This window comes from Drosophila mauritiana, chromosome 2R (genome assembly GCF_004382145.1).
Source record: "Drosophila mauritiana strain mau12 chromosome 2R, ASM438214v1, whole genome shotgun sequence".
NCBI classification, from domain to species: Eukaryota; Metazoa; Arthropoda; class Insecta; order Diptera; family Drosophilidae; genus Drosophila; species Drosophila mauritiana.
The window spans coordinates 23,349,851-23,367,550 of NC_046668.1; the positions used below are offsets into that span (position 1 = coordinate 23,349,851).

Here is a 17,700-nt window from a genome sequence, read left to right on the forward strand (position 1 = left end):
CCAGGCCAACGAGCGGGGCAGGGGATGTTGTTGGATGTGTGGAACAGCAGCACCACCATCGCTGCCAACTGCTAGCTGATAGGCGCGCAAATTGGCGTGAAGCGTGCAGAAATCACGGAAAAAGGACAAAGACGGGAACATTATTTTTCAACAAATCTAAAATGAAACATTTTTTGACACTTTTTTTGCTGCCATTCTCACCCTAGCAGCTGCCATGCGCTGATCCTGGCCATGCAGCGCGGCAACGCCAACGGAAGTTCCATGGAGGCCGTGCGTTCACGTGTCAGAACAGGACGAGTTGACGGGAGCGGGCTGCAGCTTGCTCAGAGGATTATTTTCACGCATATTTCGAAATGCTCGGTGGATGTTTGCTCTCGGCGGTTATAAACGCTTGGTGTGTCCGAGCTCACGCTTGAATTGAATGTTGAGGGTTAAACATCCCATACTTCTTTTTCCCATCAATTAGTATTGCAACTATCCTGGCAAAACGTCGTGAAGTTGGAGGCATTTCCTTCCTGAGGAAAGCTAATTTATCTGTGGATAAACGAGTATGTGCAATACCCCAAAAAAAGTTATTGCTTTTAGGCCAAAGCAATTAACTGTTTCCTTTTTAAATCCCTGTAAAATTCTCTTCTGGATTGGGTGGCTCACCATTGATCATTTGACCAAAAGAAAACTGGTAATGAAACGGTAAAGAATAATTCCCCATGACCAAGTGGAATTTGTTTCGCCCAAGTAGGTGATACGAAGAAGTCGTTGGAGTGGGACCTCCTTTTCTCTGGATTTTCTATAGCAGATTCGCATCCAAGATTGCGCATGGAAATAAGCCTAAGCTGAAAATCCAATATAAACTAATAAATATTTTCAAAACCATGCCAAATGCCTTATGGGTTCAAGTATAAAAGAGAGATATTGATCTTAGCAGGTTTTCTGACTCCGCATGCGCAAGAAATTGTGTCAGTGGAAAAGCAAATCCTTTCTGGGCCAACCTGACTTCTGGCCATGTAGGCGTTTACTCGTCTTAGCACCCTATCGGGCAACTAATCCGCATTCATTCGGGTCCAAGGCAGACGATCGGGATCAGTGCCGGTCTCCGTCGGCTTTTTGGTCGTCTGAATCTGTATGATGAGTTCATCTGCTCACCCTCCTACGGCTCTTGAACTTGGTCCCCTTTAAATGCTGTTGCTTTTGTCGCTGACTTTACCGCTTCGGCGGTCTCCTACGAGGATGTGTAACAAGTGTACAAGGATAATCCGCTGCACACGCGCAACTCACGAACTCAACATTTCCTAAGGCTTTCGGTCGCTCCTTACCCTCTTCTTTTCCCACACGCTCGGTCAAATAAATAAATTGTAATCTGCTTTTGTGTTTGATTTCAATCAAAATGCAGCCACGCCCACGTTGCCTTCAGCACAGGTCTTGTTCCCTTGACTCGCTCCGCATTCTTTTCTTTTTCATCTCTGCGGTCTCATCGAATTCAGGTGCAAAAGTTCCAACATAATCTTGGCCTGCGGCTGAGCTAACTCAACGTTTGACAACATGCCGTTTTCTTGTCGTTTTTCGCCAGCTTGTTTTTGTCCGTTGATCGCGCTGATCTATATAATCGGATATTCGGATTTATATACTTGCCCTGACTTCGGAAGAATTTTAGAGTGCTCGGCAGGGAGGACCTAGGAAGGTCTTGAAAATATTTTGATGGATTTTGATTTTGCGACAATTTATGGATTAACTTTGTGATCAGCTTAAACGATTTGTGTTCTTGTGAATGAACTGGTTAGCTTTTGGAAACTCGCAGAAAATTTAAAACATTTACTGTGACTATATTGAAGGATGTCCAGCAGCACAGAGAAGCGCATGAGCTTAATCGGTGTATACATTTAAGAGCGCAAAGATCGTATACAAGGCTTTAAAGAGTCGAAAAGGCTTAGCTGAATTGCCGTTAGTTTTGTCTTTGTAGTTAAGCCGACAAATCAACGCCATGCTTGCCAAGTTGTTTTTTTATCAGCGACCAATCGACGTGGTCGCAATCTCCATCCACAGGCCCAACGCACAGAAAACGGCTCTGAAAAAGACCGCCCCAAGTGATATCCGACCTATGAATCACTCGCACCAACAAGTAACATATTCATGAGACAAGGACCGGAATGAATCCTTCCTTAGGCTAGCACAGGCAGACTTCCAAGTCAGCTGGCCTGTGGGTCTGGGCTGATCCCCCGAAAGAGGAAGTAGTTGTGGAATCTAAGTTTATGGCAACACCAAATCGAGATTAGGAAAATTTTGAAAACGGGGACTTTACTATTTTTGCCATTTTTAAATCGGGTGCCGTGAGCAACAGGGAAATACAGGGATGATAAACAAACATGGCAGGCAGTCAGGAAAACTCTCCATTTTGTCGCAACATCCCACTGGCGTTTTTTTGTCACCCTATGGCTAATGAATGGTGAAAAAAATTAAAATATTAAAATAACATTGTTCATAGCCTCTCTTTCTTTTTGCAGCCCAAAGACTTACTTAATCCTTAAACGGCGTTGGTTCTGTGATTGGATTTAACTTCACACGTCGTGGGAGGGTATATGGGAACGATATCATTGTTTCCCCAATTAGTTCCGATTGGGAGAGCGAAATCTGGCAGGATTCGGGGACCATAAGGAGGATCGTCAATAGCTGTAGCGGCTATGATGATTTCCATTGTGTTAGTCATTTACAGCAGATCAGCGGCGGCCCCGGTGATCGCATTGTGCACTCGCCTAAGTTTGAGCCATAAACGAGATAAAGGAGAATATCGAAGCCACATCTGCCGGCTGCAAAATTGGTTTCGCCTCAATGGCATTTCCACCTACTAGCCACATTAGCACGGTGCATTACTTGTGTCGTGCGCCCATTTATTAATGACCTGCAGCCAGACCAGGAAAAATATTCTGGACGAAAGACATAAGCGATTTTGATCGGTAACTGACATTCATGCAGTAAGGATTACGGCACGCTTAACACTAACGACCACAGTTCTTCTTCTTCAACATTATTTAAATCTTACATATTTTACATTTTAAATTTTTTATGTGCTGCGTCCTAACAAAAGAGCAACTTACTCTCAGTTTCAGTCTAGCTCCCTCGTGCAAAGGGCTGCGGTACGTAAATACCTACTGGAAGAAAAACTCGCTGTCCGTTATATTTTTTATTTTACCCTCCCTGCGGCCGCCCTACAACAATATAATAATTTTATCATGAATGCTTAGTGCAACGCCCACCACGAGCACGCCCCTCTTGCCCAAAGCTCAGAAAAAACACAACGCGGCCGTGCCTCCAATCTCGGAAGAGGGAGCCAGGCTCGTACGTGCTGTCATCGATCGCGATCTTGAAACCAGGGAAGCATGACTATGAAGATGAGGGAAGTCCGAGAAGCGAAGCCCGTCTGGTGATAAAACTGCAACAGTTGGGAAGGAAAGCCATGCAAACCACTGGTGCAAGCCCAAACGTGATTACAGACTTTCAGTTTATAAACATCGAGTGGGTCTAAACCCAGTGAATCTCTGAATCTGCTCCTGGTCCAGGCTTTAGCGGCCCTCCTGTTGCGTTGCAATTACAGCGCGTGCAGCCAACGCCTGGCCCTGCCTTCCTTGGCAGAATGCTGCCCCTGCAGCTTACTTGTGCGGCACATGATGAATTCTTATTAGCTGTCCCTGGCCGCGGCAACTTCAACCGATCGGCTTCCTCATAACTTGCACTCTATTTCTCTTGCTTTTGCTCCTCGCCTTCGGTGGGATCAAAATTTGTATCCACTCTCACTGTGCTGCCTGGCTGTCTGCCCTGGTCACCTCAAGGTGCAGCAAGATATCAGTTGGCGGGGATCAAACCATTTTCTGCATTTCTATACAATACCTAAGGCACAGACGTCGCCAATCGAAGACTAAGAGAATCGGCATTATTTCAAATACATTTTTTATTATACATTTAACATATTTTTTTATTAAGGCCAGTGTAGTGTAAAATGGTCAGCTGACGATAATTTCCCGAAAGATTGTTCTATTTTTCCATTTAAATTCGGAATTTTATTAGAAGTTCAACGAGATATGCCATTTCATATATGCACCGAAAAAGTAAACATTTTCTAATACAATTTTTTAAAAGTCACTAAAATAAAATACATTACATTTAATACAGTTGGTTCATCAATTAAGCGTTTGCACTTTAATCACTAGTTAAGGTCCACACCTTTCCCATTTACCTGAATGGTAATTTGGTCAGTTTGTACGCTGTCATCTGACTCCCTCTCCCGATGTGCCGCAGAGGCTCCTCCTCGCCTGGGAAGTGAGCGCAAGGATATTTCGTCGCTCTCACGCCTCATGAATCGTCTCCGCATCCTGGCAAAGTCGAAACTTTCACGCTGCCGTTGCCGGGACTGGGCATGGGCGGCGTCTGTCAGGTGCTGCAAGGCCTGCGACGAGTTCGAGCGCTGCATCTGGGCGACATCGCTATGGAGCTGCGGCTGACCTAGGCTAGATACCGGCACAGAGGGCTGGCGTTGGCGACCCCCAAAGCATCCAGTTGAGTAGCGCCCATCCGCTGATCGCGATCGCCGGTGGCGAGCCGACTCTTGCGCACTAAGAAGTTGCTTAATGGAGACAGTATTTGATTACATATCTCGTCAATAATTAAATTATTTTTCACTTTATTACCTGCTGCATTTCATCCTTGCGCAGGCGGCGCAGTCCCTGTTGCTCCTCGAGCTTGTTGCTCATTAGGCTCACCCAATCACGAGCTTGTCTAAGCGATAGGGAGCTCTGAGATCGCTCGGGTATTCGACGCGGGAAAAGCATTTCGCGGGCTCCCACAACACAACCGCTGTCGAGGACAAATACTCGCGGAAAGTCTACTACAAAGTCGCGGCTTCGAATAAGATCCACCCCGGCACTAGGCCTAGTTTGCGCTGCTCCAGCCACAGGCCCTGCAGATTCGTCCCGTGCCTCAACCAGTGCCAGTCCCTGTGGGGGATCAGGCTGATATTCCAGAATACTTTCCTCGCTGCCTAAAAACTGTAAAATAAAAAACCATCTAGGTTTGGTTCGGCTCCAAGACATAAAGAGCGGTTCTACGTTAAAAAAGCGGCTTATTTAGGTAAATTCTCAAAATTCAATATGTTTATTGGGGTTGTTCTTTAAAATGTTTGAGTCCATAATATGTTGGCATGGTCTTGTTTCAAAGTTTTTGAAAAGGCAAATAACAAATTCAAGAAACATGAATCTAGAATGCAAACTACTCGCGATACCTTCAAAAACTCAAAACGTGTAACAGCACATCTAAAAAAGGTTATAAAACGAATATTAATAATTTCTATATGATCTATAATATGTATGATCTAAAATAGGTTATAAATGGAATATAAATAATTTATGTATGAGCTATAAAAACAATTCAAAAATAAATGCAATCAAACGAATTAAGCAATAATAATGTAAGTACATAAAAATGTTTTAATCTTTATTAAATATAAAAAACTAAAGCAAATACTTTGGCACCTTTAATATTACAGTAGTCATTGATTCACAATATGCGCTGGCTGCGATTTGTGTAGCCTTCTATGGGTGACTAGCAACACAGTCGTTGATCCCGCTATATTTATTGCATTTGCCATTACTCTTTCTACAGCTTTAAGATATAGTCACTGTTTATAATTGTATTGGTATTGAATTTCAGTGTATTGAATTTAAGTGTTCATACTCGAAGGTAATTTCCTTTGCTTACTTTTATCGACAATTGTTAGTCTTATAGAACTTAAACATATGCTTAAACCCTTTGTGATTTTTAAGTGTATTCATGATTCCGCTTTTAAGTTAAACTTCTAACGGTATTTTATATTGTTGCTTAAATACATGTAAATGTGCGTGGGGCTTATGTAAAAAATTAAAATGGAAGTCTTTGTATCAGCTTTTTTAAGTACACTGCTCTTAAATGAGTTTATTTACACATGAGTGAATGCTCTTTTCTTTTTCGTTACTCTTAATTGGTATCATAACTTATAATTAAATAAAACGAAGAATACGTTAAACTTCAGTCAACTGCTTGATCTTGCTACACTATGTCCGTTTGTAAGGGTATTGAAAAATATAGGCTCCACATTTGCAAAACCTATGAACCTAATCTGTACCAAAATGCATATTGACTACGTACAGACTTACATTTTAAAATAATAAAAAATACGATTAGGCTGAATATAACATTGGACTCAACGGACGGGTTTGCGCCAATTTGACTATACAAATTCCGATGCAAGGGTCTCACTAAAGGAATATGAATATTGGTCTGGTGGTATAGCTGACTATTGAATACACGCGTTTTTATGTACAGATTAGGCTGTACTTTGTACCTAAGCCTTGTTCGTGGGTAGTTGGCGATATTTTAGACGTCGGTCACCTGATGACTGGCAGTGATAGCGTGCGGCATTGTAGCGGGAGCAGAGTTACGTCTGCCGCGCTCCGATGCCGCCTGCTGCGGGTGGGGTTGATACGCAAGTGGCGCTAGCTGCTGCTGGACACTACTGCTAGGACTACGACTACTCTGAAAATAGTGACTAGGAGCGAAACTACTAATGTTGCTGGCCTGGAGCGGCTGCAAAGGCTGCGGCCCCTGCGGCACGGCCACCACAATGACGGGCACCTCCTCTATGGAGGCGATTGGCGCTGTATGCTGTGGACTCGGGGTTTGATAGATTTGGTCACCCACCACATATCCATAGAACTTCAGGACGTCGAGCTTACACATGGGACACGTTCGATGCTCTATAAGCCACGGATCTATGCAGTTTTTATGGAATTCGTGCCTAAAATTAAGAAGTACAAAAGTATTTCTTGGAAGCTTGCAGAACTGGATTCTTACTTGCACGGCAATATCCGTATGGTGTCCGTGGGCTTGTAGGCTTCGATGCATATAGCACAGCAGTCGCTATCCAAGTCCTTTTCATCACTGATTTTTCCGGTTTTTGTTGGAATCTTCATGATAGCCTTTTTGGTAACAGAGCAGAGATTGCGCTACATCGGCAAAGGATGGTTTAAGTTATGTATATGATTATCAAGAGATGGCTTACCGATTGTTGGTCCTTTGCCTGCATGTAACGGAACCTCTGAATATAGTAGAAGATGAGCCAAACCAGAGAGATAATCATCAAAACAATAAATGAAATCGACACAAACAGCACTGATGTTCTAAAATATAAATGGAAAAACAGGTAATTATTTAACTTAAGTTCAGAATGTAACAAAACTAAGACTGAAGCTTTAAATAGAAGTCTTTACAAATTGTCGAAACGGATTAAGATCCAAAGACTCGCTGTTCGAAGGACTACTTTTCAAACTCTAATAGGTAAAATACCTGCCTTACCGACGTATTGCGGTAAAGCAGTTTTTTCTTGGCCTGCCTGTACTAATGGGTTAGGCAGAGTAACAGACAAAGGGGACGTAGCTCAGTGGTAGAGCGCTCGCTTCGCATGTGAGAAGTCCCGGGTTCAAACCCCGGCGTCTCCATCTGAACAAGTTTATTTTTGTTATTATTTGCTTTTTACATTAAATATTTGAGTAACATTATGTACAATTTTAGAACAGACTGCAAGATTTGGTAAAGGGAATTGAATGCACTGAATTACCGGCGTTCTTTTGTGCAGTCAGGGTCAGAATCAAATCAGAAACCAAATATCAGAAGTGCTTAACATTAAGTTACTTTACATATTGGCAGTTGCATAAAAATCAGAAACCATATATCAGAAGGTTAAGGTAGGAACAGTTACATTTTGGGGTATTATTATGTACAATTTTAGAACAGGTTGCCAGACTTGACAAGAGGAATAAAATGCATTGCATTACCACGTTCTTTTAAGCAGTTAGGTTTAGGATCAAATCAGAAACCAAATATCAGAAGTGCTCAAAGTAACAGTTACATTACATTTTGGCAGAATTATTATGTAAAATTTTAGAACAGGCTGCAAGATTTGACAAAGGGAATAGAATGCACTGCATTGCCGGTGTTCTATTAAGCAGTCAGGACCCGGATGAAATCAGAAATGTAACGAAACGGTTACATTACATCTTGATGTTATATTTTAGAACAGGTTGCAAGTTTTGATAAAAGAAATTGAATACACTGCTTTGCCGGCGTTCTATTAAGCAGTATAAGCGAAAGTGGTTCTGATTCTAGTTGACAATTGGTCACCAAACAACCGCAAGGGGACGTAGCTCAGTGGTAGAGCGCTCGCTTCGCATGTGAGAAGTCCCGGGTTCAAACCCCGGCGTCTCCAGCAGAGTTTTCAATATCTTATTTTAAGTTTTTTTGGACTAAGTTTCCAAAGATAGTTGGATTAAAACGTCCTCAGAAAACCAAATATATTGCAAGTCTACCGAAATAATTGAGTATTGGAAAGTACTTTTTTGGACAATTATATTATTCGCACGTTCAAGAATTACTCTGATAATAATGGGGTTCTATGGGGACGTAGCTCAGTGGTAGAGCGCTCGCTTCGCATGTGAGAAGTCCCGGGTTCAAACCCCGGCGTCTCCATTATCGGGAGGATTTTTTTACTTTTGAATGTTAAGGGATGGGGGACTCACCTATTTAAGCTGCTAACGGTGCGAACACCTCGTCTTCCCTCGATGATCGAAATAGTTACATTATAGCCCTTATCAAGAGTCATAGCCAGGTCTTGTCCAATGTTCTGATAAGTTATAACGGCGGCTATGTTTCCTGGGAAAAAGATACTTTTTAATGAGCAGGCTGACTACTATAACGGCTCAAGCTCACTTGTTTTGCCCTTGATCTGCATCTTCTCCAGCTGCATTACTTGCTTGTCGTTGTAAATAATAACACCGGCAGCATTTTGCTGGTAGACATGTTTAACTTTTTCCTCAAAGGTGCAGCGTCCCCGTCGGACCAATGCAATCCATGTCTCCCCTTTATCTGGTATGGGTGCTCCTAGGGTTCCTCGGATGTACGGTGTGCACGCGTAATCGTCACTAAAGTTGTCCGTGGCGGTGATGTGAATTAACCGTCCCGTTACGTTCAACACCTTGCCCTCCCCGTAACGGGCCTGTTCTTGGGCGAATTCCATGTTGCACAGCATGTTACCGTGCTCTACATATGACCAGTTAAGGAAGGCGTAGTTATAGACGTCCACGGCAATACGATCTTCCATGCCGGAGAAGCTGTGAGTGCTGTTGCCTGGTCGAAAGTATCGCTCCAAATCCTGATTTGCGATGGACATGGCCGCCACTAAGGTAGTGGTCGTTGCAGGGGAAGTGAGAGGCGGGAGTCCCCCGAACAGCAAAACAAGGCAAGCCAGTAGGAGCGTTTTCCGTAAATACATTACGTAGAAGTATAGCAGTTGTTTTCTATTTTAATAAGACTGTGGCATTCGCTTCTTAGCGTTGGGATTCGACAACTGAAACGAGAGTCAAAGTGAGTTTAGCTAAATTATTAGAATTTTGAAGCCATCGGGCGACACAATTTATTAAAACCATAAGTACGGTTAGTAAGGTATGAACACTCATTTCAGTCATTTCTCCTAAGTCTAGTCTATCCTAATACATTAGTACACATAAAGGAAGTCCGGCTGAAAGCCCGAGCAGCTATAGCCGATAATTATTGTAGCATAAGTTTAAAATTGTTGTCTACAATGTACAAAAAAATAAATAAATAAAAACTTCCAGGTTTTTCATTTTTGGTTTCGAATTAACGCTACGAATCATATGAACCATACCAGGTGAAATATTTAAACAAGAAAATAAAAAATTATATTTGCGTTTATATGTTGTCGTTTTGTGGGCGAGAAAAGACGCGAATATAAATATAAGCGTTGGTCGTTGTTTTCTTTCTTGGAAAATCTTAAATAAAGAAAAATAACAAATTTAAAGACGTATTTTTCCATTTGGGTGAATATACAATCGGATTCCTTATTTTTATTCCCGATACTCGTAGAGTAAAAGGTATACTAGATACGTCGAAAAGTATGTAACAGGTAAAGGGACGCGTTTCCGACCAAAAATTCTTGATCAAAATCGATATCCGAGTCGATCTGGCCCTGTTTGTCCGTCCATCTGTCAGTCTTTCTGGACGCGTACACATTTCGCGTACTGACTTCCACTTGCTAAGTAACAGGTATATTTTTAAGACTATGGCTAAAACATAATTATTCAAAATACCTTTCGACAAAATACATTTACATATATTAATAGTAAAACTGGTTTATTTATACAAACGGATATAAATACTGCCGATATGAATATTAAACATTCAGTTGATTCATTTTCTTAGTAAACGTGATTTGCAAAAACGTGCCTCGATCAACAATAATTCAGGTATAGTTTCTTGCTTGGGGCGTGTGTCCGAGTACACTAGAGTGTCTGCATAGTGTGTATTTAAATTTGTTTACTGAATGACAAAAACCTTAAAAATTAACTGCTGAAATTTATGATTTGAATGATTTATTCTTTAGACAGTCACGTGATTATTACTTTTCTTAATGGTCACAATATGTTTCAAGAAAAGTTCCGGTCTTCTACGAGATGGGGCACTTCACTAAGCGAACGGCATTGAAATTTTAACTGCCAAGTCAATTCTATCCGGAACAAGCTTCTAGTAAAATACTTCTGGCAGTGCTAGAATGGAGGTAGACCACAAGACACGGCCATAAAAATATTAACACCCGGTACTTGGGCGGTATTCCCCCAGACACGTTTTCGGAGCGGTGTCGCGCGCGTAGGGTATATATACCGTTGCGATGCACTGCCGAGTTGTTATTATTCTTCTAGTGTTTGTCGTATGACCCCCTGAGTGCGCCAGAGAGGGTTAAGGAACATGTGCACTGCAGCGCCGGCAACGGCGTCATAAATCTTTACACACCTTCCACGTGCTGTCCACCCACTAACGACACGCCACACCCCATGAACCCCTTCTCTGGCGGTCGGAAGCAGGCTAGAATCGGCTTTTCCATGCGTCCATTCATTCATTCTTGTCATTAGCCCCTCGAATGTCAGCAGTGTAAAAACGTGATTTCCGCTATTCCGCTTCTGGGACTGTTTGAGTGTAATTGTTTAGCCAACTCTGGTTGTTCGGTGCTCTGTTCGATACTGGACTTGAGCAAAGCCTCAAAGAAAATAAATCTTATATAGCAAGTCGTTTTTATTTGATTAGAGAGGGATCGACTTGGCTTCGAGATAAGGACGAAAGATCGCAAGACTAGAATACAAAATCCTGATATTGAATGAGGAAGAAGCACGTTCTTTTCTGTGCCTCACTCATATAAAAGCATCGCTTTCCAAATATGAGCGATGTTGAAGAAATTAACGCAGCAGTTATTTGCCACCAATTCCCTTTGTAAAGGATTTGCTCTGCAACTACACTGTTTCTAGTCCTTTAGTCGAAATGGACTTTTTAATTTTTGGGAGGACCCAACTTTAATTTTTAGCTATATTTTAATTTGTATTAATTATTTGTAAACATTTTTTTATGTTGCTCCCTTCATCTTCCCAAATACAACCGGTGTATCCAAATTTCCAAATCACGGAAGGCAATGATAAGACTTGAAGCCTGAAACACTGGTTAGACGCTAATAAGCTGTGCATTTTTGCTAATGCTACGTATTTATATAGTCCTATATTTTATTTATTATTATTATATTATTATTAATATTTAATTTATTTATAGCAAAGTGTGTTGATTTCAATGAGTTGGCTCACCATCAATTTTATAATTCCTGGACTTGTTGCAAACATGTTATTTCCACCACAATCGACGGAGTATCCATCCGCCTTATCACCGTCATTAGACGACAGGAACACACGTCAGAATTTTAAGAGTTCAGCATTTGGTGATTAGTGAGCGGTCCCTTTAGAGCAACCCATCTCCAACCCCACCCTATTTGGCCATGTCAACGTGCTTGCGATTTGCGTGCCGAGATTGCTAAACAATATTGATTTGTACAGTACGGCGAGGTATTTATTCATCGTCAGTATGAAGCCCCACTTGGACATTATGCCTGCCCTGTACCATCTCGTCTAATATTAAACATGTCGCAGTTTTATTCAATTAGTGGGAAGAATTGGTTTTTATTTGATGTCATTTTTATCCATATCAAATTCTACGCACTCGTGCTATCGGTGTCTCCCCCTCGCTACGTTATTTGCTTTTTCTCTGGGCTCGCACCATTCTCGCTTGGCTTCGCGATTTCTGTTCAATCATTTAAATCAAAATGATTCACATTTCATTTTGTCAGACAAAGCGGAATAATATATTTATTCAGCTTTGCTATGCTCCTTCTCAAATGCAAATTGAAGTCTTGCCAGCAATTAATAAGCAAGGTGAGTAGGTCCAACTTTTGAACTACTCAGCTTCCTGGTTCTGCCCTCGCCATTCGATTGGAAAGTAAAAATTGTGTTCATACAAACATTGAAGTTTATCAAAATATTAAAGCTGATTTAAGGGCTGGCATACTGTCTTAATCACAACTGCGCTCGAAATAAATCATTTTAAGTTTGGTATATTGCTGCATTTTAAAAAAAAACAAAAAATGCAAAAAATAACGTGCTGATCTAGGGCCGGGGAATGGCAAGGTTAATGTTTTGCCCAGCACAGGGCCATCGTCGATCGCTCACCACTTAAGGAAGCAGTTGTCGTGGAATACTATGGCATAAATACAAGTGCGCGGGACAGCTATCTCGGTCTCGCCTAAAAATTTGTCGCCTTAATTAACGACGCCCTGGGAAGTGAGGATCCGGCACAGACAGCGCCGAAGACAACGACCCAAGAAAATATAACATTGCTTGTCTTTGCATGCAATTGCATCTCCTGCAGCGCAGTGATTAAGAATGGGGCTCCGAAATAACGCCCTCCTGGAGTCTGTCTATGTTGGGGACTGGGGTTAAGTGAATCGTGCATTGAATTTCTTGTGGGAGTGGTGCGGGATTTTATGAACGGGATGAAATGGTGAAAAAATTAAAAACATTAAAAGTAATATTAAACGAATTCAGACTAAACATCTAAATTTGACCGTTTAAAAATATTTGGGTAGTTACCAAGCATGGAGAAAATAATATCCCAGACATATTTGCTATGCTTTAAATATTGGTCGCTGCAATTAAATCTTATCTTATCGGTCAAGCGAAACCGGGCGTTTAAATAATGAATTAAAAGAATTAATAAAGCTCTGCGCTTATAAATAAATAACTTAAAATGACAATGAAGGGACTCCGTTCGGATTTCGTCTATTTCACACGCATTAGATTCAGTAGATTGAAGCAAGTCTAAACTGGCCCCAGCTGTGCAAATGCGGAGATAACTGACTGACAGACCCAATGACTGACAGAAAAAGATCTTTGCAAGTGCCTCTTACCAGTTAACGGCACTTGATATTTAATTAATTTCCCCGCTTCCTCCCCCCTCGCTTCAAGAGATTACCAGAACGCGTTTCTAATTGGTTTAATAAATAAGGTGACGTAAAATTGGTCATTCATACATTTCCACATTTATTTACATTGCCCGTTTTCATGCCAGAGCTCGACAGTTCTAGTACATCTGGACTAGTAGGAATCTGACTTACTGCAGTTATCATCGAAATTGTTTAAGTAGATGACTAATTTTATCGTTTTTATAAATATATGCGCAATGTGCCAGTAAAGGTATAACTTATCGCTCGGGGGCTCGAACTCTTAAGCCTTTCCTTTTCTCTCTTTTCGTCCGTGTAAGTCTATTCGAGTCCAGAATTTAATTATAGAAGGGTAAATTCAAATAAAGAAAAAGTTTATTAAATGAACAACTTAATACTTTTATACATACTTGGTATGTACTGTTTAAAAATTAATAACGCCTAAGTGAACTGCATTTTCCAATGATAAACTTTCTATCCATATCTGGAATATATATTTTTTGTAGATACCTCATACATGGATGATGGTACATAAAATTCGAAAATTTGGGCAAAAATTAATTTTACAAAGTTGCTATGTACTTGTTTTCATCTCTGAATATTTAAAAATCAACTTGTTATGCCCACGAACATAATCAGCAGATACAACACATAGATATTTTTCTTTATAAAGAAAAATTGCAACACACACTATTTATATGAAGTCGTTCACAAATTTACTAGACCCTATCCCCTGTCTTGGCTTCGTCTACTGAATATTTAATATCTTTAGATTCTCATATAATTTCCATTGGAGTACATTGGCCCGAAAACCAAACACTTGTGAAGAAAGTGTTGCTTGAAAAACAACCTTGTATTGAAACAATGATATCTAAGACAATTAAATGGATCCGTCGAATTGGCGTTGACTAATTGGGAGAGCGGCTTGTATAATTACAGCGCAATTGCTTTTACTATTGGTTCATGTTGACGCTGCTGCGATAAGGACTGATAAGGTGGTATCGGGAACGCAAGCCGAAAGAACTGCATTTTTACTTTATCCATCTTCCTTCTTCTGCTATGCAAACGCCTTACTCAACCTCTTCCACCCTTTATTATGTTTCTGTTTCCTCTATGATGAAAACATCCACTCCAGATGTCGGTAAAAAGCATTATTTCGAAGTGACCCAATTAAGGAAGATGTTGGAGAGAGGACCCGCAACCGCCAGGCCTATCCCCTTTATGTATTTAGCGGCTTTAGACCAGTGCTCCGAATTGGCTTTTAAAACGAAAGTGTCTGTGCCCCAGCTATTGCAACAATCTTGGTGCAGTTATAGCATACGCATTTCTTTGAATTTTTTAAATTTTCATTTGATTCCCAGCTGTATCCGTCCGGATATACATATGTATGTACAAGTGATAAAGTTTTTTGCTGGAAATAGAAAAACCGGAGACAAAAAAACAAACAATGACAACAACAACCATTATTGGCTTAATGGGAGCTTGAGTTTTGGTTGAAATTGCGGATTGAAAAGAACGCGCATGCGCTGGTCTTTTCACCAACCATCGCGTACATTTGTTTTCGTTAACATTCAAAGGTTGGAAACATCTGGCATGACTCTTGCAGGATGATAATATAAGCAGTATTAAGGAGTAGTCAACCGCTATAGTTCAGTCCCAAACTACACATCCCCAGCTCAGCAATCGGTTGTTGGACCCAACCTCTCCTGGGCAGAGTGGAAACATGCTCTGATACCGCTGGTCGTTCGTTCTATTGATTTTTCCCAGGCTCATTGTTACCGTTGACAGATTTACTCATTTTCTATGCTGATTCATTTAATTGTTTATTATGTATAGAAAAATTTCGACCATTAAATTTCATGAAGAGAAAGATTTGGACTGGACTCAACAATTAAAATAGGAAATTAGGAAGTTGTTTGATAGATAACCTGTTGCACAAATTATCAGTTACTCATCGATCTTTTTTAGATAAATACACTTGGCATTTATTATTGGCTTCAAGTTAGCAGACATTTCACTTTGCGAAAATCTTAAACGCTTATTGAACAACTTTTTTCAAACAGTCTGCTCTTACAAAGAAATAAAAAACTTTTTCTGTCATCGTCAGATATTGAGCTATTCTTTTTAAACAAATAAACTCACCTGACAATTAAATGTGGAAGGAAGAGCTTTTTATAGAAAAACTAAAACTCCACAGCTGTTTTTACACCCTCACACACGAACAACATACACATGTAAGAAAACAGAAGATACATCTTCGCTATAGCAGTATTGAAATATATCTGCATTTCTTAATTTTCTCGTCGCATTTTCGTAATATATTTTGTTGTAGCTACCTTATCTATTTTGCTTTTGTTATGCGAACGCGATTGAAATATATGTATTCAGATATGTGTATTCTTTTAATAGACTGCCCCTGTATCTCCACGACACTGGCTGAAACGCAGTTTTCAAAAGATATTACTTTGTCAGGCTACAGCTGAGATGGTTGCGGCACAATTATTCATTGACTAAACAACTGACTAACGAGTCAAAAATGCACTTAGTACAGATTCGCGATACGCGCCACTCGGAGCGTCAATATAGCAGTCGGATATCCGATTCGATGCAGGTACGGAAAAAGACTGATTCAGCGCAGTGAAAAAATAAGAGCGCTGCCTGCTGTTCAAACAGTGACAATTCCATTCCAATTCGATTCGAAAGGCAAACTAGATCCCGGCCGTTTCACCTTCACCTCAGTGGAATACAGTGGAAACGGAACAATTTCGCATCTGTCTAAAATGTACAAAGAGAACAAGAGAATTTTGAATCATTCTCAATTGAAACTAAAATTCGAAGTGGAACCGAATACAAACTTGATATGGTTCGTGACTCTGCTATCAATAAAGTGAAAAAGAAAGAAGAAGCAAAGCGAAAATCGCAAAATAAAAAAGGTACGAACAGGAAAAATATTGAATTGTTACTCGAAATCATTACTTGAAAGCACTACAATTAAAGTTTAAAATATTTGGTTCATCAGAATTAAAACCGATTTTAACCCAAACTTCTTTTCTTTATGTTTTATGTATATTGTTGTTTTGTATATATTGTCAATTTAATTTTGTTAAACGAAATATTCACAATGTGGTCTGATATATTTGGCGACAAGTTCACTGCAAAGTCATTTCGAAACTCCATTTTTAGACCCTTACATAAAATAAAAATGTGAATTAATCTTAATAAAACATAACATATAGTACTAAGGATTTGCTTTGGCGCCAGTGTTTGAGTAAGTTATCTGTTTTGACTGCCTTTCAAGTTCAATGACCGAAAGTAAAGAGAAGCAGCAATAACGAAATTGATGATGCATTAGCCGAAGAAAGCAGCGCGATAGAGATAAAGTTTGCACCGAGCAGACTCCGACCCATATGTTTTAGATTGCTCGCAATCTGACTCAGCAGCTACATTAAAAATATATTTCAACACGTCACAACTTAAGTTAATGCGGCTTATTAATATATATATGTAAATATATCAATTAATATATTAATCAAATTGCTTTTTATTCCGAGGAGAGACCTCGCGCCGTTAGACGTCCAATGCAAAATGTCCTGCGGCATTGGACCTGGAGTACTAATATAGACTTTATAACTGGATACGGGGAAATCCAGTTTCTTCAATTTATTAATTCAGTTCATTTCAGCGCGCCAGCTAACTATGACAGGCAGTATCTTTTAAATGAGTTTAGTGCGCCATCTTTTGCTTGACTTCAATAAAAAAGTTCGACACGGTGCACCATCTATTGGTGAATGATATGTATATTATACACAAGTAAAATAGCACATGTAAAATTTAAAGTGTAAAAAGATATGTAGGGTAATTTATTTTAAATGACACTATAAAGTTTAGGTTACAGACGTTCCTCTTTAGAACTCTTATAACAGCTTCCATAATTTTAATTCGTCAGGTGATTGATTATTCTTAAACTTAAATATGATCGCCACATTTAACATTTGGAGAAGATAATTATATATTCCACATTTTTTTCGCTCAATAATAAGGTAAGGATTTAGAAGCACTAGTTTTCCGAGGTATAGTTGAATTTCGTTGAGGAACCACAAAAAAATTTTCCATTATATCAATTGGCTTGTAACGCATAAAACAGAAATGACTCGAAAAAATTAGAAATTAGAGAGGTGTAAATCGATTAATATTTATAAATATAATAAAATCCACTTCCTTGGCCCATTCAAAATATTGCTTTAGTTTTCCAATAAAAACTGTTTATAAAAGAAAAACATTTTGTTTAATAACTTGTA

At 39.9% G+C, this 17,700-nt stretch overlaps 1 protein-coding gene and 3 non-coding genes across 7 annotated transcripts; 3 read left to right on the forward strand and 1 right to left on the reverse strand.

Annotated features, from left to right (window-relative positions):
* Positions 1-3,995: 3,995 nt before the first annotated feature.
* On the reverse strand, positions 3,996-16,042 carry LOC117137148 (protein goliath). Of its 4 annotated transcripts, XM_033298452.1 has the most exons (9): positions 15,739-16,042; positions 15,545-15,599; positions 8,785-9,421; positions 8,595-8,727; positions 7,082-7,199; positions 6,874-7,025; positions 6,721-6,817; positions 4,677-5,033; positions 4,196-4,612 (listed from the first exon to the last, which is right to left on the reverse strand). In XM_033298452.1, exons 3-9 carry the CDS (start codon positions 9,344-9,346, stop codon positions 4,196-4,198), a joined length of 1,836 nt encoding a protein of 611 aa, XP_033154343.1. In that variant the 5' UTR covers positions 9,347-9,421; positions 15,545-15,599; positions 15,739-16,042. The 4 variants fall into 4 exon arrangements, with proteins under 4 accessions (XP_033154346.1, XP_033154343.1, XP_033154345.1 ...); XM_033298454.1 differs by lacking the exon at positions 15,545-15,599; XM_033298453.1 differs by lacking the exons at positions 15,545-15,599; positions 15,739-16,042 and adding an exon at positions 11,718-12,997.
* Positions 7,446-7,517, forward strand: Trnaa-cgc. Its single transcript has one exon. It is a non-coding gene; the product is annotated as a tRNA-Ala (tRNA).
* On the forward strand, positions 8,213-8,284 carry Trnaa-cgc. The gene has a single exon. It is a non-coding gene; the product is annotated as a tRNA-Ala (tRNA).
* Positions 8,473-8,544, forward strand: Trnaa-cgc. The gene has a single exon. It is a non-coding gene; the product is annotated as a tRNA-Ala (tRNA).
* Positions 16,043-17,700: the final 1,658 nt, after the last annotated feature.

Coding starts and splice junctions, on each gene's coding strand:
- LOC117137148 (XM_033298455.1), bottom strand. CDS start 9,346: ATGTATTTACGGAAAACGCTCCTACTGGCTTGCCTTGTTTTGCTGTTC. Junction 7,200..8,594: donor ACCGTTAGCAGCTTAAATAG/GTGAGTCCCCCA, acceptor TTTATATTTTAG/AACATCAGTGCTGTTTGTGT. Junction 4,613..4,676: donor GCAAGGATGAAATGCAGCAG/GTAATAAAGTGA, acceptor GTCTCCATTAAG/CAACTTCTTAGTGCGCAAGA.